This window comes from Kryptolebias marmoratus, linkage group LG3 (assembly GCF_001649575.2).
Source record: "Kryptolebias marmoratus isolate JLee-2015 linkage group LG3, ASM164957v2, whole genome shotgun sequence".
Taxonomy (NCBI): Eukaryota; Metazoa; Chordata; class Actinopteri; order Cyprinodontiformes; family Rivulidae; genus Kryptolebias; species Kryptolebias marmoratus.
The window spans coordinates 4648173-4673213 of NC_051432.1; the positions used below are offsets into that span (position 1 = coordinate 4648173).

General features: G+C 40.3%; 2 protein-coding genes and 1 long non-coding RNA gene across 11 annotated transcripts in view; 1 reads left to right on the top strand and 2 right to left on the bottom strand.

The window, feature by feature from the left end:
- Positions 1-15239, top strand: part of LOC112451340 — a 15527-nt gene extending 288 nt beyond the window's left edge. Inside the window, exons 2-7 of one of the 5 annotated variants that reach the window (XR_005232958.1) lie at positions 1935-2015; positions 2149-2286; positions 8065-11094; positions 12748-12981; positions 13077-13188; positions 14682-15239. This is a non-coding gene — a long non-coding RNA (uncharacterized LOC112451340). Of the gene's footprint in view, positions 1-1934; positions 2016-2148; positions 2287-8064; positions 12982-13073; positions 13189-14681 lie in introns of all 5 variants that reach the window. The other 4 variants (XR_005232955.1, XR_005232957.1, XR_005232956.1 and 1 more) reach the window with 4 other exon arrangements.
- LOC108247102 (TOG array regulator of axonemal microtubules protein 1-like) lies at positions 2646-9312 on the bottom strand. Of its 5 annotated transcripts, none has more exons than XM_025010283.2 (6): positions 9173-9282; positions 5034-5439; positions 4376-4703; positions 4074-4179; positions 3714-3955; positions 3007-3626 (listed from the first exon to the last, which is right to left on the bottom strand). In XM_025010283.2, exons 2-6 carry the CDS (start codon positions 5047-5049, stop codon positions 3320-3322), a joined length of 999 nt encoding a protein of 332 aa, XP_024866051.1. In that variant the 5' UTR covers positions 5050-5439; positions 9173-9282; the 3' UTR covers positions 3007-3319. The 5 variants fall into 5 exon arrangements, with proteins under 5 accessions (XP_024866049.1, XP_017290476.1, XP_024866051.1 ...); XM_025010282.2 differs by having other exon boundaries at positions 3045-3361; positions 3468-3626; positions 4376-5439; positions 9173-9275; XM_025010281.2 differs by having other exon boundaries at positions 2646-3626; positions 4376-5439; positions 9211-9312.
- On the bottom strand, positions 10446-23067 carry LOC108247099 (equilibrative nucleoside transporter 2-like). The gene is made up of 13 exons (XM_025010280.2): positions 22941-23067; positions 21324-21378; positions 21155-21236; positions 20349-20500; positions 20100-20239; positions 17459-17593; positions 16958-17055; positions 16672-16732; positions 15697-15806; positions 15318-15426; positions 13083-13168; positions 12755-12951; positions 10446-11076 (listed from the first exon to the last, which is right to left on the bottom strand). The coding sequence occupies exons 2-13, from the start codon at positions 21359-21361 to the stop codon at positions 10965-10967; spliced, it is 1320 nt and encodes a 439-aa protein (XP_024866048.1). The 5' UTR covers positions 21362-21378; positions 22941-23067; the 3' UTR covers positions 10446-10964.
- Positions 23068-25041: the final 1974 nt, after the last annotated feature.

Consider the following 25041-nt stretch of genomic DNA (forward strand, 5'->3'; position numbering starts at 1 on the left):
ATACGTTGCTTTAAAACCTGGACATACTTTTCTGCATTGATGGTGCCTTTCCAGATGTGTAAGGTGCCTATCCTAGAGGCACTAATGCACCCCCGTACCATCAGAGAGGAAGGCTTTTGAATTACGTGTTGATAACAGGCTGGATGGTTCCTCTCCTTTTTTAGTACAAAAGATGGGGCGTCTATGATTTCTATAATGAATTTCAGATTTTGATTCGTCTGACCACAGAACAGTTCTCCTCTTTGTCTCAGTCCATTTGAAATGAGCTTTGGTCCAGAGAAGATGGCAGTGTTTCTTGATGGTGTTTACATCTGGCTTCTTCTTGCCTGATAGAGCTTTAAGCAGCATTTATTGATGGCTCAGTGAACTATATTTACATAATGATTTGTGGAAGTGTTCCTGAGCCCATTCTGTGATGCCCAGAACAGAATCAGACCTGTTTTTAATCATTTATGTCCACATTAAGATGTTAGGGTGAACAGTCATATTATCATGTGAGTCTGCTGAGTTTTCAATTTTTGAGTCAGACTTTATATTTTTGTTTTAGTCAGCGCTCTCACATTGTTTTACACAAACATATCAGTTCTAATCTGTGTTGGTCCGGTTCTAATCACCCTGAATATTAGTGTTAACTCACACATCTGATCTGCTGCTGTATATTTACACACACACACACACACATTTTTTCTCAGTATCTGAGCCAAATGAAGGACATAAAATTGATTCTGTTTGAGCTGCAGCTTCTATCTGATTACATACATGAATGCAGAGTGGTTAATAGCTTTGAACGAAACTTTAAAACTAAAAGACACATGAGACAACTGTAGAGTTGATATTTAGTTAGTGCTGTGTAGTTAAACCCTCATGTTGGACCCCCCCTGATCAGCATGTAGAAAAGTCAGATTTTCAGATGTTTCTCACAGTTTGTTTTTTGCCTCCATAGGAGGTTGGCGCAGCTGCTGGTTTTGTGTCTTCTGTAAATCTAATTTAGACATTATTTCAGTAAAAGAGACTTTCTTTTGTACTGAAAGTCTAGCAGGTGTACATAACAGCAGGAAAATGAATTTTAGATACTTTTTTTGGTCGCCCACAACTGCCACTGAACATGTATCAGCACAATTTGCACGTTTGCCTACTCTCTCCTGCTGCTCAGAAACGGTTTCCTTTCTGAATAGTCTTTCTGCTGATGTTCAGAATTTATTGTATGTGTTGGGCAATTTCTTCTTCTTTTTTTTAATCAAGAAAATAGCGTGCACAGCTTAGAATGCAGTTTTGCAAGTCGTGGAAATGGAAATAAGCAGTGTTGCTGTCTAAGCCTATGATGTGGGCATTTTTGTAGCCAGTTGTGTTTTATAAAGAAGTCAGTAATTATTAGAAGGAAAGTCTTGAATATTAACCGGAGGTTTTGTTGTTTGTTTGTTTTTAGGCAGGTCAGAAGCAGTGACTTCTGTAGGAACAAATACTTCCGTTTCATGTGAATATTTTGTTTTTTCAACTGTAAGGACCATTTACATGCTTTTAAAACTTCATGACCAAAGTAAAAGGAAAATGCAAAACATAAAAGGACCTTTTTGGTTTTGTTTTTGTTCTGAATTGAAAATTTTCTCACCCAAAATTTGGTCATTTAAAGGGACCAAAAGCTGTGGGTTTTTCTGTTTGCCTCTTGCTTTCTTAGTCACTGAGAAAAGGTTTAGGTTATGAAATTTCTCAGATGGAGGACAGATTTATGTGCCTCTTTGACACAGTTTACTAACTCAAACACAAACAGATCACACTGCATGTTTACATTGGGCTGACTGCAGTTGATTTACAGATCAGGCTTGGGGCTTTTTTTAGTTTCTGGGAGCTTAAATGGCTTAACTTTTTGCCTGTTTGATATGTGGGAACGAGGGTTGGACTGCAGCTTAACTAACGATTCTCCCTTCTTTCTGCAGAGATTAGCAGAACTTCTGAAAAGCAAGAAGCCCGAAGATCTTCAAGAGGCAAATCGCCTCATTAAGAACATGGTGAAGGAGGTGCGTCACTTCAGATTTCAAGCTGCTTTCTTCCAGAGGAGTTTGAAACATTAGTGTACCCAGTTCTCAGGTTGTAAACACGCTGTTGGCTTTGAGTTTATTCAATAAATGTTGCATATTTTCGGTGTTGCAGGATGAGGTGCGATCACAACGAGCAGCAAAACAAAAAAGCACTCTGGAGGCAGTCAGCAACAGCGTGAAACTCCTTAATGAGATGCTTGCTCACTTCAGCCCAGAGAGCTCCTCTGAAGGCGATAAGGAGCTTATTAAGGTTTGTTCTGTTTGATAAGACTTGAATGAACCCGCTGAATATGATCACTTAGTTTTATGGCAATCATTAACCTTTCTGAAAAGACTGTGGCAAAGTACAAACTTGCACATACAACCACAAAGCAGTCAAAGGTCTGTCTTAATTCATTCTCATAAATGAATGACCTTAATTTAAAGTGTCAAATATGTCCTAGAAGACATTAGAATTATATGAGTGTGACAAACTCGATAAAAGCAGGAGTTCAGTCAGTTTGCTGCTCTGGTGCATACAGCTGTGCGTTAACACAATGCCAAAGTGGAAAGACAACAGTCATTACCTCAGACTTGTAAATATTAAGCAATGACTTTGTGTATTCATAAGGGGAAAACATTTAAGACAGTTGCTAATCTTCTAGAAAACTCACTTTAAGGTCAAACTGTGCAATCCTTAGACAAACTGCAAAAACCCAAGAGCTCCATCTTCACTTTCACAACAGTGTAATTAGGAAAAAGGACTGAAAAGAAGAAGTATGGCTGTTTGAGTTGCCCACTCATTCACTATATAACTTATCACTTATAAAGTTTATAGTTTTCACAGAATTTAATTAGAATTGATCCAGTGACATCTCCTAAATACTTCTCCCTTTTGTTTCAAAAACTCACTTAAAACTTGATAGAATTAAGTTGTTTTTTTTTATAACAATAAAGGTAATGTTTCAAACCAACATGTCCTGCATGTATACAGTAAGACTTGAGGGATTTTTTTCAGTTGAACAATTTATTTATTTATTTACATTTAAAGAATTCACACAAAGGCCCGTGTCGAAGGCCACGGCGGGACAGATGTGACGTCTCTGCATTAGAGTTCATGGATGTCACTTAAGTTCTGGTTTTGGAGGAACAGTTCAAGTTCTTGACACAAAAAGACTTCAGTCCTCCATCTCTGTCCCGGCGTCCCTCTGCTCGCCTACATCCTTCTCGCCTTCTGCAGGACTTTCTGCACAGAGAAACGCTCCTTTTCTTCCACGGCTTTCTGCCACAGCTTCATAAAGTCTTTATGAAGACTCAGTTGTTTGAGGACAGCGAGTCCGTGGGGCCTGTGGAGGAGGACATACACAAATCAAAGCTTTAACGTAGGAACGATGAATTGAACTTAGTGAGTTTTCTATTAGAAGTTGTGAGCTAAAGACGGTGAGAACTGACCTGACTGCAGCTGCAGCATCCAGACACATCTTACTGAGAGCCAGAAGGAAGCGGGAGGTGAAACTCTGTCCTGCTGTCAGCATGGCAGTCACTCCCATCTCATCAGCCAGCAGGTGGAGCTGCTGAGCGGTGCTGGCCCTCACTGCTGCACTCAGGTGGCTGAGGAAGGACACAGATCATCACGTTCCTGTTGATCTCTGCAGCTTGTGCACATCTTCAGAGTTTCTGTCTGCATGTTGACCTCACCTCAGTCCAGTGTTGAGCAGAGCCGTCAGCATGCGGGCGGGGCTGCAGTTCTTCACCATGGCCTCCAGGGCCAGGTTGGCCTGCTGCTGAACAAAGATGTTGGCAGAGGCCTGAGCCACCCTCAGGAGCAGAGCACGGCCTGTTCTCTCCACCTGTACGTCCATGTCCTTCTGCAGGTGGGTGTAGAGAGAGCCGAGGGTGTCTATGGCTGCACAGGCCACGGAGGAGCGCAGGTTCTTTATCTGAGGGGTCAGAAGGAGAACCAGCAGTGAGGAGCCAAGCTTCTACTACAGATGGTCCAAGTGTCCATTCTTATGGACACACGTGGACAAAAGAGCTCAGAGTAAACAGAGACGGTACATCCTCTATCAGGGCCAAACACACTTCATGCAGTTTGTCCATCAGTGTGTCTGGGTGGTGCTGTGCCAGAGCTCGGAGCAGTTCCAGCCCCTCCACTTTCTTCTCCCTGTGAAAAGAGGAAGGAATTATTCTGCTGCACTCTGCCTGCAGGATCCAGGTCACAGAAAAGCATCAAAGCAGAGTTGTTAGTTTGTCCTGACTGTCTTAGAGCTCAGTGGGAGATGCAGAAAAACATGAAAGCTGAAGTTGTCTGCTCTGCAGGTAGGAAAGGTTAGAATCTGCTGTCTGGGTCAGAGGTTTACCAGTCGTCTTGGCTGAGATGCTGGAAGACCAGAGACAGACTCTGGACAGGGTTTGGCAGTGGCTTAAGCTCCTCTTTAGGCTGAGCTTTTACAGTCTGGAGGGCTGGTTTCTTCATGTTTGTGGTCTTTGTGGAGCCCACAGCTGCTCTTCGAGCAGGTCTTTTAGTTTTGGGTGGGTCAGGTTTTGGAGCTGGAGCAGGACGAGTCTTTTTAGGAGCCGCGGCGGGTCGAGGCAGAGGAGCAACCGAGTTACGTCGGAAAAGTCGTGGCCCTTTTTTGACCGGTTCCCCCTGAGGTTCAGCTTTCTGAAGACTGACTGCTTCTTTCTCTGTTAGCATCGAGATTAAAATATTCATCACTGACTGTAACTTCATTTCACTCACAGTAAAGCTGCTAAGTTTTCAATAATGTGCACAAAATGTTTGTTCTGTCTCTGAAGTTTCACTAAACGACAAAAATACAAACTAAACACAAGAATAAGGAACATAAACATCAGATATTTCCACATTTCTGAGTAAAACATTCAGATTTGTCATCAGAAGTTGGAGGCTGAATGTTGTTGGAGGCTTTCTTGTTAAATTTATCTGCTGGGTTTAAATGTCGCTGTTTGGTTGAAATGATGTGAAGTTTTTATGAGAACAAGTGTAAAATAACTGACCTTGTCTTCTAAGCATCCCCCCGATCCTCACAGGGATGAGGGACTTTCTCCTTCTGGGCTGTGGAGCAGCGGGTGTAGGAGGAGGTGGGGCTGGCACCTCGTCAGGAGTTGTGATGAGAGGGATGGCTCTCAGCTCCTGGGGAGTCTGAGTATCAGCTGAGCTGGAGCTGTTTGTGGTGCTGGCAGACAGTGATATGCTGACACTCTCCTCTCTGAGGTGGAGGGGGTCCTCCGAGAACAGAGGGGAGATCCTCCATCCTCTGAGTGCAGCTTGATGCCGGCGTCTGTCTGGAGGCTCCGGAGACCTGGAGGCTTTGAGACCCAGTCTCCCCAGAACCGCAGCGGTGCGAGCTGCTGCTGCAGAACAGATCCTGTCCACACGTCCAATCCAGGATTGTCCGTGAGGCTTTTCATGACCCAGAAAGAAGAAAAGGTTCTTTTTAAACCACCCACAGCTGACACAAGAGCTTTCAGATCAGTAATAATAAGGAAAATATCAAATCAAACCAAAACTAAAATACAGGTGAAAACAAATCAATGAAATCAGTTCTTTGTACAATAAAAGTCCAGATATTCTAACATCTGCTGAAGGAGCTGAAGTTTAAAGAAGCAGAGCACTAGCTAAACGTAGCAAAAGGTTATCTAAATGCTAAAAGTAAGAAAAGGCTAGTTTAATGTAGCAAAATGGTAGTTAGAAGCTAAAAGTTCCAAAATGCTAGCTAAATGCTAAAAGTATCAAAGACAAAGCTAAAAGTGGCAAAACTCTAGATAAAACCTAATGGTGGCAAAAGGCTAGCTAAAAGCTAATGGTGGCAAAATGTTAGCTAAATGCTAAAAGTAGCAAAGACAAAGCTAAAAGTGGCAAAATTGTAGATAAAAGCTAATGGTGGCAAAAGGCTAGCTGAAGGCTAAAAGTTTCAAAAGGCTAGCTAAAAGCTAATGGTGGCAAAATGTTAGCTAAAAGGTAAAATTTCCAAAAGGCTAGCTAAAAGCTAATGGTGGCAAAATGTTAGCTAAAAGCTAATTGTTCCAGAAAGCAGCTGTCCCAGCACCCATCTCCTACATGAGCTGAACTTTTTGATGATTGGCTAAAACAGGTAAAAGTCTGCAGAAGTAGTTGAAGAACTCAAACCTTCCAGAAAACTAAAAGCAGAAAACAGTAGTTTGTTCGGACAATTCCTGCAGAAGTTTAGAGAAGGAAGCGTTGGTTTTATTTACCCGGTCATCGTCTGCAGACGACATCTTTCCTGAATTTGTTTTCATGACTTCTGGTTTGTTTTCCAACAAGAACCAAACTGAGCTTTTACTCCGATCGAGGAGAATCACTGAGTGAATGTGTTTGTTCCACGCTTGTTTATTTATGAAAACTGGGGTTACCTATGGTAACCTGCTGACCTCGTAGAAGTTGTTTATTTCTAAAAGAGAGGTGCATTAAGCCTGTAACCATGGTAACCAGCCAGTTTTCAGTGCCAGCTGGGTTGTGACCTTTAACTTCTCTCTAACCTGACTGTGACTACCATAAGAGGAAATCTGATGAGTTTACACCAAGTTCTGTCTCTGTTCAAACTCCTTCAGCAGAACTAGACACATGAACACCAGACCTGACTGAACATCAGTAGATCATCCTTTTTTGTTTGATGTAACTGCTTCACACTTACAGTCCCACAGAATATCTGAAAGTCATTTTTAAAACTCATATCAGTGTCTAATAAATCCTGTTAGTCAGCAGGAGGTTAGGTCACATTTTCATCCTGTCAGATGTGATGTTTGGAGTTTCTTTAGTCATTTCAGAGCTCACAGCTCACTGTGTGCCCTGTTATTTATCCAGTAAACACTTATTGACAAACTGTTTGTTAAATAAAGAATTAATAATTTAGGAAAACATTGAGAAGATATTTATATTTTTTAAGTTTGAGGTTTGTTTTTTAGCCAGTGAAGAACAACTTATAGGTTCTGTAATTGTTCAGATCTAACTTCAAGTGTAGAAAAACACACAACAGATTCCACCAGGTCTTTATTTATTATACAAAAAAGAAGCCAAAATAGAAAAGCTGCGTGTGGAAAAAGTTAACTTCATCCTTGCTGCTTGCAGAGGGTTGCCAGTAGAAAGGGGTTTATTCTCCTGAGAAGAACATGGCAGCGCGGCTTAGGTTTGCAAAGTCTCATCTGAAAGAACGAGACTTGCAAACTTTAATGAACTGATGCAAATGTGTAAAGAAGAGTGGACCAAAATTCCTCTACAACAATGTGTGAGACTGATAGTCATACAGAAAACAGCTGCTTCAAGTTACTGCTGCTAAAAGTGGTTCTACAATATATTGAATCGTGGAGTGGACTTAATTTTTGACAGATATTCCATTTTTCCTTTGTTTTTATATTTTAAATGACTTTGAATCTGTTTGGTTTTTTTGTATACTTGAAATTACTTGATACGTAAAGCCCTAGAGTTAAAATAATGTGTACTTTCTTTTCCTCGTGACTGTATATTATAAAAACTTGTTTAATTTTAAGGATTTAGTTTTACTACACAACCTTGTGTTTTACATATTTTATGTCATTGTCAAACAACACAGAGAGGCAGGAAACTATTTTTTGCATATTGTTGCTCTCAGGCCAAACCTTGAAGCTTTTTTTTCATCATTTTTATATTTTAGCATAAATCAACTTTATTGGTTACACTTTACATCTGTTGTTGGTTCTATGAAGGAACAACCATTCACAAAATATTTAAAGGAGCTATTATCTCAGCCTTGTAACTTAATATCAAGCAAGATGCTATAAAACAGTTGTATTCCTTCTTAAATACAGTAAGTACAGATTTTTCTTCACACAAGAAGCAGTACATCTTTAAAAGACAATAACCTTTTAGTTTTCTGTTCACTTGTGTACAATGTGCAATACAAGTAGTTTTTTCTGTTTTTCTTAAACAGTAGTGTTTTTGGAGATACAAGGTTGCCAGAGACGATGTTGGTTATCTTCACACAGCTCAAAATGTGACAAGTCTCTCCATCTTTTTTTATTCTGTTTGCAGGAGTTGTACAGTGACTGTGACAAGCTTAGGCAAACCGTATTTAAGCTAGCTACGTAGACTGAGGACGATGACAGCAGCTTGGGTAAGACTGTCCCTGTCTTTGCCTGTTCTGTCCTGGCCAATCAGACTCTCCTAATTTGTGAAAACACATTCAGCTCGGTCTTTTTCATTTCAAGCTTTTAACAATCCTAACCACTGTTCTCATGGAAAATAAAAATGCTTCTATTAGGAGAGATCTTGCAGGCCAATGATGACCTCTCGCACGTCATTAATTCCTATAAGACCATTGTAGAAGGACACAGCGTCAGCGGAGACGCTGAAGCAGCTCAAGGAATACAAACATCAGTCAAACAAGGTGAGGTTTGAATTAGTAGATACCAACTAGGTATGCTGTATGGCTGTGCAAAGGTTGAAACTTTCGTTTACAGTCAGAAAACCCCTTCATCATTTGTTTGCATTAGGATAATGTAGATTCTCAGACACCCAGGACATGGCAAATCTATAAAAAAAAAAATTAAAAACAAAGCAAAAACATTTATTCTGTAGTTGAAGACGTTTGTTCCCCATCTGTGAAGCCTTATCAATTTTTGTTTTTTTAAATCAGGCTGGTACAGGTACAACTGGATGTTTCCAGCTTGGAGCTCCATGTTTAAGACATCACACAGACCTGCTGCACCTAAACTCAGGTGTTACTTCAAACTTTTAATCTGGCCATGATTTACCAATTTCAACAAATTGTATTTAAAAAAAATCCCATCTATCAATCATTGTTTCAGCTTTTGGTGGACTTCCTTCACTTGTAAACAGCTCTGAGCGTGGTGCAGGGTGTGACTCAATAAATCCACTTATGACTGTATTAACCATTTACAGACACGGTGCAGTGTGTGTGAAGTGTGTGTGCAGCAGAGCCGAAGTACACTGGAGTGAGGAGGAAACTCATCTACTTATTAGATGCATCATTCTGCAGTCATTTAAATGTTAAGTAACTAAAGTAGTTTGATAGTGAAATATTATTTAACTGAGCAGGAAAAGTAACCTAAAAAGAACTTATTTTCTGATCTATAAAATAAGTGGATTCTGTAAAGTCCAAAGGAAAAGAAAAGCTCACCAAGTCTGCAGCTGAGCATCAAAGAAGCTGTCTCCTACCTGTGGTTGGAACAACGGATCATTTTAAGAAAGATTTAGACGGTAGACGCCGTCGAAACTTTCCATTTCATTTTCCAAACAGAGTGAAAGAATAGGAGGAAGCATGTGGACCTGGGGTGAGGGGAAAAGGGCTGAGCCGCTGGAAGAGGAAGTGCAGACGTCGGTGTTTTAAGCGTGAAGAATAAATGATCGGCAGGTTCGTTAAACAGTCTGTCGGTCGGCTGTGAAGTTTTCAGAATGAATCTTCAACCATTTTTCACTCAGATTTAACAGACTAAAGAGAAAAAATATACTGAGAATTGTATTATATTATAACTTGTGATAATGAATGCTAGTTTTATCCCACAGACATTGAAGTGTTTGAAGTTCTGTGCAGCAGAGCCTCTGAAGTGAAGGAGGAAAGGTTCATCTTCATGTTAGATCACTGAGCCATTTTAGGGATCAGTAAATACAATAGTTTGATAGTGATGTGATTTAACTGAGCAAGACAAGGAATTTATTTTCTGATTCTCAGAAAGCAACAAATATTTGGGCTCTTTAGGATTATTTATAATGCAGACATAGAATAAGACCACAAACAGAAACACGGTGACAAGAAGAAACCTAAAAAACAGTAAAACTAGACTAAAAAGAGCAGCGTACCTGCAAAAAGGCTGACCCCCAAACTCCCGAACATACACATTTATAGTTAATCACACATTCTTAATGGAAACATGAAAACCTCCCTGCGTCAAACAAAAGTAACAGACACGTAATTTGACTTTTGTTTTGATTTTATTATGAAAGCAAAAAATACTTGGTAAAAAAAATCGTATAAAAACATCACTGCATAAAAAACAAACCAAAAATTCAGCAGTTAAACATAAATAAGCATAATAACACTAAAATTGCCTTTAGGGAAAATCATTAAGTTCAAACAAACCCAGCTGTTTGAAACACAAACAGCTTAAAAAGATAAATACAGGTAAATAAAGTTTGAAAACATCCACAAAGTAAAAGTTGTCACAGGAAGATACAGAGATGTACCCACTGTGACTTTCAGGAAGGCGTAAAAAGGAAAACATATGATTTTAGCTGCATCAACAAATTTCTTCCTTTTCTTTAAAACAGTTATAAAAAAATAAAGGTTTACATTTCACTCAACTGAGAAATTACAGTAGGTATTGTAATGCCAAAAGGTAAAAGTAATGCCACTGAAGGTGCGATGACAAAAAGATGAATTTTTGAATAAATTGTTGGCCAGCCTTAAAGCTGATATTTACATCTTAAATTAGGAAAACATTGACAATTAATGTTCAGGATTACATAGGGAAAAATAAGAACTCAGCCTAATAATTTAGGGGATATAATCAAGGATGCTGATTTGCTTCTAGTGAAACACAAAGAGGCCTCACTTAAGTGCTTTTCTCTGTGTTTGTTTCCAAAACTTCTAATCAGAGACGGTGATTCTACAGAGATGACCCACAGGTGATCAGTGAAGCTGCCTCAGGTTGTCTAAAGAAAACACCTCACTGAGCTGACACTGTTACACTGTCGAAGACTGGTTGGGGAGTGGTCATGTTGATGGATAGAATAGAGTTTTGGAAGCAGTGCACACAAAACTAGACAAAAATTTCAATAAAACCGCTCAAAACGCAGCCATGTGACTTGCTGGTTGCTTCATTGCAAACAATCAAACAAAAGTTGCCTTTTTTTCCTCACAATTCTGAGTCACCAACTAGTCTCCAAGAGTGGCAGGCCAGTGAGATCCTACCTTAAACCAGTTTACCCAGCAGGAATGACAGAGACGCTCCCAGAGCCAGCCCCAGGACCAGGAAGAAGGTCATCAGAGAGCCGGCCGTCTCACAGTCTCTGCACCGCACCAACCTGTTGGACGGAGACATGGTTAGTGTGTCCACCACTGCCAACATCAACCTGGACCATCATCTGTTCATCCATTTTTACAGTTTGATCAGCAGATGGTGCTGATACTTTACAAAACACACGTGTGCTGCTTTCCATTTGCTTCAGGCGTCAAAAACCTCATCTGGACATGACGTCACATCAAACATCCATGTTCCAATCAGGTTAAGATTAAGCATTTAGTTTAGTTTAAGACTTTCTGTGAGGTTACCAGGAAAAAAAAAGAATTATTTTCTTCCCTTCTTGTATTTTCCAGACTCCTATTCATAAGTTTTCAGATTCATGAAGTGTTTGAGTAACTTTATTTGGCTGAAATCTAAAAGAACGCTCACTCTGACCAGTCAGACTCCTGTTCCTCATTCTCCAAACACACATCTTTTAAACTTCTGTGTACTGCAGGTAAAATACTAACTACTCTGAAAACTCACAAGATTGAACAATCCTTTTTCATGTGTGTGTGGATATATTTAAAAAGGATATTAAACAGCTCTATACTTTATCGTTTTAAGGCAACAGTTGTTTTAGTGCAACAATGTGAACAATTTTATCTACTAGGGATATAACAGTAAACACAACACGAGGTCCGGTAAGCATCTTGGTTTTCAGGTCAAGGTTTGTTACAATAGAAAACAATATTTCTCTTAGAAGCAGAGATAGAAGAAAAAGTTCACCCTTACTAGTGGGAGGCTCTAAGGTAGCAGGTCATGTAGAGCAAAGACAGGTTTTATCAAGTAGAGGGGGGAAAAAAATCGTAATTGTTCTGTTTTATTTATCTGATCTGATCTGTAAACAGAGTCCTACAGGCCACGTGTCAAACAAGCATTTTGATCAACTCTAAAACTGAAATGTAACTCTTTTGTTCTGATAAAGAACAAAAAATGAGTGCTTGTTTCTATAACTTCAAGCAAAATAAAAAGACAACAGAACTGAATAATACATCTGAATGTAAAAATACTAAATCAAATGTTAAAACACTCAGACAGAGCTGCTCAGTTGGGTGAGTCCTCGTGTGCTGTTCATATGTGATGATGCTTATTAAACACCTGCTGACGGATTTTACAGCATGTGAAGAGTGAGGCAGGTCTTCAAGCTCCCGCGCTTTAACTGAACGAGCCATTCTCCTTTATTTTGATGTAAAGAGATTTAAATAAGATCTTCAGCTTTTTTTTCCTGTTGTGACAGTTAGCAAAACACAAAAAAAGGAAGAAAAATAAATCACGTGTGCCCTCTTCTACACGGGTGAGCAGCTGTAATTTACTTTCAGTTTGGTTCTGTGCACCACTGCCTGACGTCTGTACTCTGACTGGTCACTACAAATACATGCACTGTTACACCCCATTACTGTATCTACCTCATTCTGTCACTACAGAGGTTCAGCCCGGTTTATTTGGCAGAGACTTGATTTAAAGCAGAGATGACAACATTTAATGTAAAAATAAGATGGATGGAAATCAGTCATTATTCTGGAAAGACAACTCTTTGCAGAAGAACAGATTGTCTGAACAAACAAAACTGATGTTAGGTTTCTTTGCATAAATATTTCTCTGTGACGTGTCATTTGTTCACTTAGTTTTGCCTGATTACTTTTAGCATTGAAACACTTTGATTATTTCTACTACTACTCTTCCTGTCGAGGACTCACTGCGGAGCGTAGGCCATGCAGAGGCTCGCCAGGTAGCCGTTAGAGAAGGAGAACAGGGCCATGATGCTGACGAAGGCACAGTCGTGAGCGAAGAGGACCTTGAGTTTCGAGCCCTGGATGTTACACATCATGATCAGAGGGATGAAGACCAGACGAGACAACACGGCAACAGGAAACAGACGGCTCCCCTTCGACGGCTGCAAAAACATCAGCACAGTTGTTCAGAAGTGGGGACAAAAGAAAGAAAAAAAAACCTCCTCCAAACTTTTGCATCAGTAGAATTCAGTGAGACGTATTTAATATAAATCTCTTAAATTAGCAGACTCACCCACTGGAAGAGAGAGGGAGCGCTGCGACCGGCCAAGTCCATGACGTTGAACACGATGAAGCAGCAAACACAAGTGAACACTTTCTCTGCTCAACACAGAAAGCAGGTATAACTGGGAGCACATAAAAAACAACAACACTGCACAGCACTGTTGAAATGACTGAATATTCATTTGGTTTTAAAGAACCATTTTCACTGCGGTTCATCACACAAACTCTACTTTAACGAGCGGGTTAGTGTGTAGGACTCAGTAGCCTGCAATCAAACACCTCCACCCATCCTCCTATTAAACACTACTAAGACACAAGAGCTCCTTTATGTTTGATTTTAAGTTCTGGGTTCAGTACGAACACAAATATAGCGAGGTGGATTAATGAAAAGATTTTAAATCTTTTTCTAAAACAACAAAACGACAGATTTTGTTCTAAATCTTACGAACTAGAATGCTGAATCAACCGAACATTTGAGAAGGATAAAATTACCAAGAAGTAACAAAGATCTGCAAGTAATGACAAATATATGCAATTTTAAACTGCATTTCAAGTGGCATCTAATTGGTTTGCTGAATGAAATTATATATATATATATTTTTTTTTTTTTTTCAAACTTAAAATAAACCACTAAAACTACGTTCACACTGCAGGTTTTAATGCACAGTTCAGATTTTTTTGGCTGAAATTCGATTTTTTTCTGCGTCGTTGTTGACCTCCAGCAGACTCCAGTGTGAACAGTCTCTAGTTTCCTAAATGACCCGCTCGAGCAGAAAAGGATATGACGTCACACGCTGCATGCTGAGTGTACAGAAGTAAATATGGACGCTGCGAGTGTTAGCATGTGTGTATTGATTTTGAAGCTGCTGTCTAGTCGGGGCCAACGGTACATCCAAATGGTAAAAGATAAAAGAACACGGAGAAGAAAAAGAGCACAAATGTTAACGATGACTCATTTTAGGAGCTGTAGCTTCTGCCTCTGTGCAGAGGCATGTGTGGATGGAGAGCTAGGACTTTAACGTGAGGGACCTCCGTTCTTTCATGTGACATGAACGTTCACACTTTGAAAAACCCTGGATATGCATCTGATTCAGTGCCACATACTGACAAGACCTGAGTCTCTTGTCACGTTCCCACTGCCATTAGAAAAATCTGATGAGTCGCACTGGGGCGAAAAAACTGAATTGGGTCACATTTGTCTGCAGTGAGAACGTAGCCTAACTTTCCTTTTAGGATGCAGTTTGTTGCTGTATTCCACAGGTGTCAAACTCCATTCCTCGGGGGCCGCTCTCCTGCATGTTTTAGACGTGTTCTTCCTTTAAAACACCGGGTTTAAATGGATCACTTGTTGCCATGCTCCTGGAGAACTTGATGATTTGGTGAGGAGGTAATCAAACCATTTGAATCAGGTGTGTTGGAGCAGAAAAACCTAAAACTCCCAGGACAGCGGCCCTCGAGGCCTGGAGTTTGACAGCCCTGGTTACCATCTTCAACTTGACCACAAGGTGTCATTGCTTCACAAAGATTTTATTGTAGGAAAAAACTGTCATTTGAATTTAAATCAATGGTTATTAAGTCATCCATTTTCTTCCCCCTCTCTTCCGTTCAGGGTTGCTGGCAGCTGTTGGTGCCCATCTGCAGTGGTCACTGTGCACGAGGTGGGGGACACCCTGGACAGGCCACAACTCCACCCCAGATTATTCACACACAACACAACTGATTTCAGGTCACACTTGGAAGCGCTTCACATGGATTTCTTTTTCCACCACTGTGGCAACTGTCAATGGACCTCATCCAAACTACTCCAAATATATAAATAATAATAAAAATAGAAGAACATCTATTTAAAAACATCTGAAGTGGTTGAAACACAAATGCTGAAGGTGTGAATTTACTAACCTTCCTCACTTACAATGTACTAAATAAAGCCATTCTTATCGCTCTCATTATAAGAATAAAAACAAACTGTGGCTTAGTTGAAGAAGTATTTGAAAGATTTGTAGTTTTTATTGTGTTTATTTTCTTTAAACTACAAAACAAGCCAACCTCAGAAGTTTTACTTTAAGAATTGTATCCTGGCAGGTTTGTCTCATTTTTTTAATACACTAGTTTTAGTGAATGCCAAGCAGCTGGTTTATTCACCGTACTCATTAAGGTAACTCAACTTGAGTTACAGTAAAAAGCGTACGTATGGTGTCCGTCTCTGTTACTTCCTATCCTGCATGATGGTGTACGGGTGTCTCACCCCAGTCAGAGTTCTCCGTGTAGACCGTCTGGACTCGGACCGTGATGACAGGAAATACCGACAGTGTTACGGCAAAGACGCACGTTACACACAGAGCCATCAGCCAGATCTGGAGGGCACAAAAAATAAAATATATTGCTAAATACAAGAATGAACGACATTGAGCTGGGAACAGATAAATGGTTTACAACTTAAGCTTAATCTAGCTAAGAAGTTTCTTTAAATAAAGTCAAAATAATCCACTCACCATCAGGGTCAGTTTATCAGTGTTAAGTCCAAAACTTAGCCATGGACTACTTGACCTCTCCAACTTTTACTACATTAAAAACTACTTAATTTTTTTTTTTAATTACTCCAACAGAAAGAAAATCTTGTTTACCTTTTTAAAGACAGCCAGGACAGAAGAACGTTCCTGACCATCGTCTGGTTCAACATAGGTCTTTCCGTTGGCTTCCAGGTCCTTCATATTGCTGTTTAAGGCTTTTTTGTCTTCAGAAAAGAAAAACCTAAGTCAGACAACACCCCATCCTCGACTGATGATTAACTTAGATCAGTTAAATCACTGATGTAAAGTGTCACTGCCGTGTAAAAACCTTTGATCTCCAAAAAAGGAAGTTTTCAGGTAATAAAATTAAAATTCTTTGTTTTAAAATAACCAAACTACGCATGGCTGGATAGTTTTTTTTTGTTTGCATACAGTCAAATAAGTGAACTGGTTATTGCTGCTTGCTGCCCAAAGGTTTATGTCTTTGCATTTATTTTTCTGTTAGCAAAATATCTCGAGAACCACTGGAATGAAACTGAGGAAGTAAATTCTGGATGTACATCGACAGCTGAATAACATTTGGGAATGAAGCTGCCGCTACACCCAAGTTCAGTCAATTTGACAGATATTGAGCAAAACCTTAAGTTTTAGTAGCCGAGAGTTTGCACAACATGTTGAGATTGTGCATAACCTTATTTTCAAGATTTGACCAAAATGGCTATAACTCAGTGACTTCTCAACATAACATAATCTTAGTTTTAAACTCTGGCATGAAAGGTAGCATTAATTCAAGTAATGCTATGCCTTTAACTTACAGATGTATTGATTTTTGTTTAAAGAAAACACAGCATTTATTAATATTTGATCTGTATTTAAGTAGGAATTAAACTTTTTTATTATTTGCTTGATATAGAGGTTGAAGCTCTTTTTAATTTGTTTTATTGGATAGTCATTCATAAACCATAGACAGATGTGAAGGGTGACTAATGGAGTGGATTTATGCAAAAACATGAAAATGATAGTAACCGAAGATGTGAGGTTTTTGCTCGACAGCGACACAAGTTTAAGAGAGACTTTGTGTGAACTGACCTGTGCTGTCGAGCTCCACTTTGTCGGGCTGATTTCTTTTCAAATAAAAATGAGCAAACTCCTGTAAGAAAGAGTCCACACAATCAGAAAACTGAACAGAACCTGCAGTTACAAGATGGAAGATGGTATTTTTGTAGATGTAGGAAAAAAAAACAAAAAACTTTTATTTGTAGCTAAAATCGAATAAATGATTAGGAAAAACCATGCAGTATGCCCCTCACTTTCAGGCTGTCAGATGAAATGTTTTTGCTGATTTCGCTCACGGAGCAGCCTGTTGCCTACTCACCAGGTGTGGCAGCAGCAGATAGCAGAGCAGAGTCCCCAGCGTGGCCACACAGGGAGTGATGAAGTACCCCAACGCAGCCGAGTTTCGATCAGGCTTACCTGCAGACAACCACCTCAGCTTTATTTACATTCCTGTACTGATGCAGCTGGTTCTCCCTGCTCTACTGGACAAACAGCTGCCATCTCCTGTGTCTATAAAGTATAATGATTGTCTGCTGTTGAAGATTTACCACCTTAAAAAGATGAATTTAATTATTTGGGGAATTTTAGCAAATTCCTTCATTTAAAATTCTGAGCTCTATACAAAATATTTAATTTAAATTTAACTCAACGTCAACCAGCTACAACACCCTGCTCCACATTAATGCATCTGTAATAAGACTTTACAGTCCCTGGAAATTTGATTCTTTGACTTTTTCTTCATTTACATGAGGAAAAAGAGAGATTTTGTAATGTTTGAATCTCATCAATACTATTATTGTTGGCGTGTGTGAGTACTTACTTAAGATGGAGCAGAGCATGGCAACAGCGGCAAAGATTCCAGCCAGACCCTGACCGCTCATGAACAGAGTGCTGTAACGGGGAGGAAACAGGCCCACAACCCCGAAGAGACTGCCCTGCAGCACAGCACCAAATGCTGCGCACACACACACACACACAAAGACATGGTAATTACATCAGATCTGAGTCTTGCCTTTACTGTTTTAGAAGTGTCATGGAATGATCATTGTAGCAAATGATTCAGTCCTGAATCAGTCAGGCGCACCTACATAGTTTGGTTACATTTTGACTTTAATATTTATAGTCTTTTCTTTTGATTTGATTCTGATTCTTATGACAGCACTTGACTAAATGTATCAGAAAAGCAAGTGAAAATAAATATGGTGTAAAGGTTTAAAATTAAAAAAAAATTAAAATCTTCTTTAATAAGTAATTTTGAACTTTGGTATTCTGTCCACACAGTGCTTCAAGTGTTATAAAATATTCTTCTTTCAGATGCTCCCTTTATGGGTCACTACAGCAGATCATCTGCCTCCATCTATCCCAGCATCCTCCTCTGTCACACCAACCCTCTGCCAAGAACCTCCTCTGTTCCTCCCTCCTGGCAGCTCCATATTTAGCACCATTTGTTCAGCATGTCCACTGTCCGTCCCTCCTCTGCCTATGTCCAAACCATCTCAGCCTTGTTTATAGGGCTGGACGACATGGCCAAAATTTGTATCACGACATACTTCGTAATTTTGGTCAATACGATGCAAACAATAGAAAAGCCTCTGAAAAACTGCCAAGGATGCCCACAACAGATGCTTGTAAAACTAAAAATTATTTTGTCAAGAGTGAAACTCTTCCAGTATAACATTTTAGAAATACAAACTGTACAAAAAAATTAATGTTCACCTTTTATTTGTATTTAGCCTTCAAAGAAATTTGAAATCACCGTCAAATAAATACAAAACTCTCAACTTTGTCAATAATAATAGCATTAACTTTAAACTACAACATAGGCTTATTATGTTATTCTTATTGATTTAAACCAAGGTGCTTCACCCAGGCTAAAATGAAAATTAAAAGTGCTCAGAAATACTGCAATAAACAGAAAGGTTAGTTACTTAGTTACATCTTTATGGCGTCTTGTCATAAGGCATGAATACGGTGATCCGTTTGCGCTGCGTGGGCTTCTCTTTTGACACAGCTGGGGCTGCTGCTTCAGGGACAGATTGGCTTCAACTTTCATGGTGCTTCATCTTCTTTACTCTCAGCATATTCTATCGAGTGGAAATGTTCCCACTGCTAGTTGGCACGACGTCCGGCACATTTTGCAGCACTCTGAAACCTGAAGTTTATCAGATCTTAGCTAGCTGACCCACTTCCACACCACTGAAAAAGTCTTTCCTCTCTTATGTCGTCTGCTTTCTCTTCACTAGTGAAAGCTTGTTGAGTCATGTTTGTATTACAGTGATGGGCACTCGTTTTGCAGCTAAAACTTACTGCGATGGAGCCTAGCCTAACCTAGCCTACTACCACTGAGCACAACATACTGCTTCTGGGCTCGGGCTCCGTGTCTGTGGTGTACATCATCACTCATGTAGCCGAGGTGTTGCAGCTCTTTCTGTTCGGCTTGAATCGGCTGTGAACATCGGTCAGTGAAACGCTGTAATCATAGACTGTAATGTATAACCAAATATCGGAAATGCTTAAAACTCATATCACCGTTATCGAATAAAGTTATATTGTGATATATATATTGATATTGAATTATTGTCCAGCCCTACTTGTTTATTTAACTTTGTCTCCAAACTACTCAAACTGAGCTGTCCCTCCGATGGACTCATCATTTCTAATCCTGTCCATTTTGGTCCCACCCAGTGAAAATCTGAACATCATCTCTGCCCCCTCCAATTCCACCTCATGTCTCCATCGCCAAACCAAACATCACAGCAGGTCTCACTACCATCTTTTAAACCTTCCCTTTCACTCTTGAAGCTCTCCTCCTGTCACAGATCTTCAACACTCGTCTCCACCCACTCCTCCCTGGCTTCTCTCTGTTATGCTCGTTCCGTTGCTTCGGATCGTTGACCCCAGGTACTTAAATTCATCCAGCTTCAACACCTCTCCTTCTTGCAGCTTCACTGTTCCACCTGTCTCCCTCTCATTCCCAGTCTGTCTGCCATTCCTTTTCTTCCCAGAGCACACCTCCACCTCCAGGCTCTCTTCCACCTCCTCCCTACAGTTCACAATGATGTCAGACAGCACGTCAGAGTCTATGGGGACTCCTTCCAGGTGTTCTAAAAAATATTAAGAGCTAAATCAGCCATCAACATCAAAAGTGGAGATTCCTCCTTTGAATCTGCAGAGCACCACCTACAGTTTAGAAGAGGACAGACAGCTCCTAAGTTTTCCATTTTTCTTTTAGACTGTATCTGTGGGTATTTGCAGCTAATTTACATGCTGTGAGGGAACAATGAAATGTGAAGCTGCCAGGCTACAAGGCAAAAAAAAAAAAAACCTGACATCAGTGAGCTGGATTAATGGACTCGATTTACAGTTGCCCACATTTCATCTCATCCAGGGGAGACGGACACCAAAAGATTTTCATCAAATGTGTCTAAAAAATTTTAGATAGTTCATGCACACAAACTTACTGTTAATGAACCAAATAGTTGCCATGGTGACTGAGAAGAAGGTGTCCGGGTCCATATCGACCTTGACCAGTGCGGCGGTGAGAGAGAAGAGGAGGAAGATGACCATCAGGCTGAAGGCCACGCGGAGACGCTCCTTCACCCTGCAGAGAGCATCGCCGTCACCATTTAGCACATGATGGTGAGAATCAGCAAACCAGTTCTTCAGTGGAACTTGGCACCATTTTTTCCCCAAACCTTTTTAGCCATCACCTCTGATACAGGAACGAGTTCAGCAGAGTGAAGAGCAGCAGGGGCAGCTGGGAGAGCAAAGCCATCCAGCTGTCGTAGTTGTAGTCTTTCAATGAAGCGTCTGCTGAGCTGTTAGTGAGGCTGTGTGATTCTCTGAGGCGGTCGTTGAAATACTTTGAAAGAAAGAAAACTTATCACTCACCAACTTCATACAGCATATCAGCTGCAGCTGATCCAGAACGCTGCTGCTCGTGTTCTCACTAAAACCAGGAAGTTACAGCACATCACCCCAGTTCTAAAATCCTTCCACTGGCTCTCTGTAGCTCAGAGAATAGACTTTAAAATTTATAAATCACTGAACGGCTTAGCACCACAATACATTAAAGATCTGCTGTTGTTGGATCAACCCTCCAGACCACTCGGGTCTTCTGGTTCTGGTCTGCTCTGCATCCCCAGAACCAGAACTAAACATGGAGAAGCAGCATTCAGCTTCTATGGACCACAAATCTGGAACAAACTTCCAGAAAACTGTAAAACAGCTGAAACACTGAGTTTCTTTAAATCAAGGCTAAAAATCCACCTGTTTAGAGTTACTTTTGAACCGTAATAAATGGAACATTGACCAACATATCTTGTGTGTGTGATGATTTTGATGATGGCGCTCGACAAAATGTAATGTTTGCAACTGGCTGTTCAGTTGGTGACTGTATGTTGTTTTTATGACATAAAGCACTTTGAACTGCCTTGTTACTGAAATGTGCTACACAAATAAACTTGACTGATTGATAAAAAACACACCTACAAGGCAGTAAAACAAGAATAAAAACCTGTGAGGCTGTGATGAAGAAGTTCCAGGGCAGCAGGGTTCCTACGCCGAGAACAAAGATGATAACAGCAACAGCTTGACCCCTGAGGAAACAAAACAAAACAGACTGCTTTAAGCAGGAGGAGGATTTTAAACTAATTTATTTATTTAACTGTAAAAGACACACTCACCGGTCAGAGGGAGGACTTGGTTTCTTTTCACTCCACATTCTGGTGCTTCCGTGTCCTGCATCAAATAAAGCCTGTAAATAAGTTATGCTGATGGGTTCAACAAGAGCTGACATCATCTGTCACTTTAGGAAAGAATTCCTGTTTCATTCAGACAAGATGAAGGAGTTTTCAGTGCAACATGACAACACAAAGTAACTCTAACACTGCATCGTGGCATATTGAAGAACACAGGAACCAAATGAGGCTATAAATTCTGTAAGGACATTTTAAACATCATAAAATATGATCCAATTCCTGATTACTTAATTTATCAGTAACAAAAGTGGCCCCTCACTGGCCATTAGAAAGAATGCAACTTTAAAGTTCTCACCCTGACTTTGGTTTACTAACAGGGATGCTGGTAATTTTATCTTATGGGTCCCAGCACATGTCCAATTTCAACATTAGAATTCATGAAGTGGGTAATGGGAACCATATTTAAATTAGCTGCTGATAAAATAACTTTAGAAATAGATGTTTTAGATCACTAAGTGATTCTATAATTTTGTAACCCAATCCGTGCTTTTGGTTAACATCCAAAGATGTTTTGTTCCTTCGTGTGTCTTCTAGTCTCCGTCCTTTAATGAGCCAGTGGTAATGTCTGTATCAGTTTTTGTTTGTCTTCTATTCCTCTTGTCCTCAAAGTCCAAACTGATCCCACGATAGCAACTTGCACACAAGTTTCTTCCAGTTCCATGTTTGTGGAACGAATGACATATTGTTGGTCTTATATTGGTACACATTGTGTGACCGGACACAGTATGCAGCCGGGACTAAAATAAAATGCCATGTAGACATTGTTGATGCTCTCACAGAGCCACTTAAGCAGTTTTTGGATTGTCCAATCTTTTATTTGAGTATACATCCGAATACAAATAGAGCACCTATTTAAGAATGAATTCTGGTTCTTATATTTTTCACATTCAGTAAAAATTAAAACCCACAACTTTTATTATTTTGTGACGATAACGGCAGGTTAATGATATTTTTTAAAAGTCATGGTTTCCAAACAAGTTCACTTCTCACCTTTTCCAACAAAAACCCTCTCTATGCTTGTGTAGAAAGCGTAATAAAAGCTTGTGTTTGTTTTTATCCCACATGGATTTGTGACTGAATGAATGAACCTTCAGGATGTGACTCATCTCCACATGGAGCCACATGTCTCAGGTGTGTCCTCCCTTCAGGAGCATCTCCATTCTGTATTTATAGTAAATATTCTGTCTTTATTGCACATGTATCAGTCAGTAATGATGAAACCAGTGAATCTGACCAGAGGGACATCATTGTCTTCTGTCGGGAAGACTGAAAATTAAAGAAATACCTAGATGTGGCCTGAATTTCAGCACGAGCCATTTGGATATCAAACATATCATGTTTGGTTAGAGCAGTCAGACGGTCTATTCCGTTTTTAAACTTTAATTTAACTAATATGTTCAAATCTCGCGCGTAAAAAAATGCGCGCGCGCGCACTGTAAGAGAGAGCACGTGCTATCAATGTATAGATTTCACCACTCAGAGGTCCATAGAGAAGCCTTCTAAATTAAACTAAAAGTTTAAAGAATGACAGAGTAATCTCACCTGAGGGTCGTTTCGCGGGTCGGCGGGCTGCTGCTGGTGTGACTGAATGAGCCGGTTCTGTTTAGGCGGGTTTCACACGTTTCACACGAGTTTCTTTCCTGAGTGGGAGGTCTCAGCGATGACGTACATTTACGTCAGCCTCATGCTCAGACAAGAAAGGTGCGCGTGCCAACAGTGATGCAACCTCACCGTCCCCGCCCCTGCGCGAAGGCCCCATGCGATGCAGCGGCGCGTGGTCGTGCACATAGACCTCCTTAAAGCTGCAGTAGGCAACTTTTATAAAAATGTATTTTTTAGATATGCTGGTGTAGATTCTCAGTCATCCAGGCCATGGTAAATTCAAAAAAGTTAAAAAACAAAAACAACTGGACTTCTAATCTGTAGCTGAAGACGTTTCGCTTCTCATCCGAGGAGCTTTCTCAATTCAGAAATAGAGAGTGTGGAGTTGAGCTTTTAAAGCTGAGATGTGATGTAAGCTGGATAGCTTGCAAATTGTTCTCACTCTCCTAACAATAGAGGCTCGTTAGAGTCCTTGTTTGTCTGACTAACTGATGGGCCACTCTGGTCACATGAGTGTTGATTGGAGTGAAACTGGCTGGGGATCAGGCCTAAAGCTCCATTATATGTTTTTGAAAGCTGTCTTCTCGGTCCAAAATATGAACATTTTGATCCTGGAAGGAGTGTCCCTTATCCTTGAGGTGTAGGTGAACCGCTGAGTCCTGTCCAGGAGAGGTGGCTCTCCTGTGTTGAGCCATGCGTCTGTGGAGAGGTTGTTTGGTCTCTCCAATATAAAGGTCTGAAAATTCTTTGCTGCACTGAACTGCATACACAACTCCGCTCAGTTCCAGAAAAGGATCAGAAGCACATCAAAAAAGCTCTCCAAACATGTGGGTATCCCAATTAGGCTTTTGTCAAGTCAGCTAGGAAACCCACTAAACACACCATGGAACAGAACAAGGAGAGGAACAGAGGAAAGATCATTGTCATTCCTTACGTTGCTGGAGTATCCGAGAAACTCAGAAGGATTTTCTCCAAACACAACATCCCAGTACATTTCAAACCCAACAAGACTCTCAGGCAGAGGCTGGTCCACCCTAAGGACAAAACACCCAAACCCAAACTGAGCGGAGTTGTGTATGCAGTTCAGTGCAGCGAAGAATGTTCAGACCTTTATATTGGAGAGACCAAACAACCTCTCCACAGACGCATGGCTCAACACAGGAGAGCCACCTCTTCTGGACAGGACTCAGTGGTTCACCTACACCTCAAGGATAAGGGACACTCCTTTCAGGATCAAAATGTTCATATTTTGGACCGAGAAGACAGATGGTTCGAGAGGGGGGTAAAAGAAGCCATTTATGTCAAAAAGGAGAAACCAACATTAAACAGAGGAGATGAATCCTTTTAGTTAGAACCGCAGCTAACAGGCACCATACAACATATCACCGGTAGTGACATAACAACATAATAGGACAAAATCATCATTACCCAAATGATCTACATCCTTTCCCCTTAGATAATATCTCCATGTAAACAGAAATTAATATTACTTACTCTTCTCTTTTTTTCAGTTGTCCCAAACATAACTAAGCACCAGTTGTTTAAATAACTGTCATCCCCATTATCAAAATAATTAAACATTATGCATATGGCCCTGTGTAAGAAAATAAATAAGGTAATGGTTATGAACACATGTAACATATTGAAATCTACGCACATAACCTACTTCCAGTGCTTCAGAACAAATAACAATGTAATATCAGCACATTTAGTCCATAAACTTAGGGTTCGGTCTGCATACTCGACCTGAGCGTGTGACGTATAAAGCTTTGCTGTGGGTAGCAGACTGTTCTGGAATATGTGTCTTTGGAGAAGATGACATCTGTGGATCTGCAGTGTCTGACGGCAGTATGTGTGCTGTGTGAGGTGCAGTAACTGCTGGAAGAGAGTCACTGGTAGTCAAAACTGTATTCTCCATGTAGTCCCTGACATCAAAGTGATGGGTTTGCCATTTTGCATGCAGGCAGCTCCTAGACCAAAACAGGATGCATCGCAGGTTTAGGTGACAGGCTCCGCAACATTGTAGTAAGTAGAGGACAGG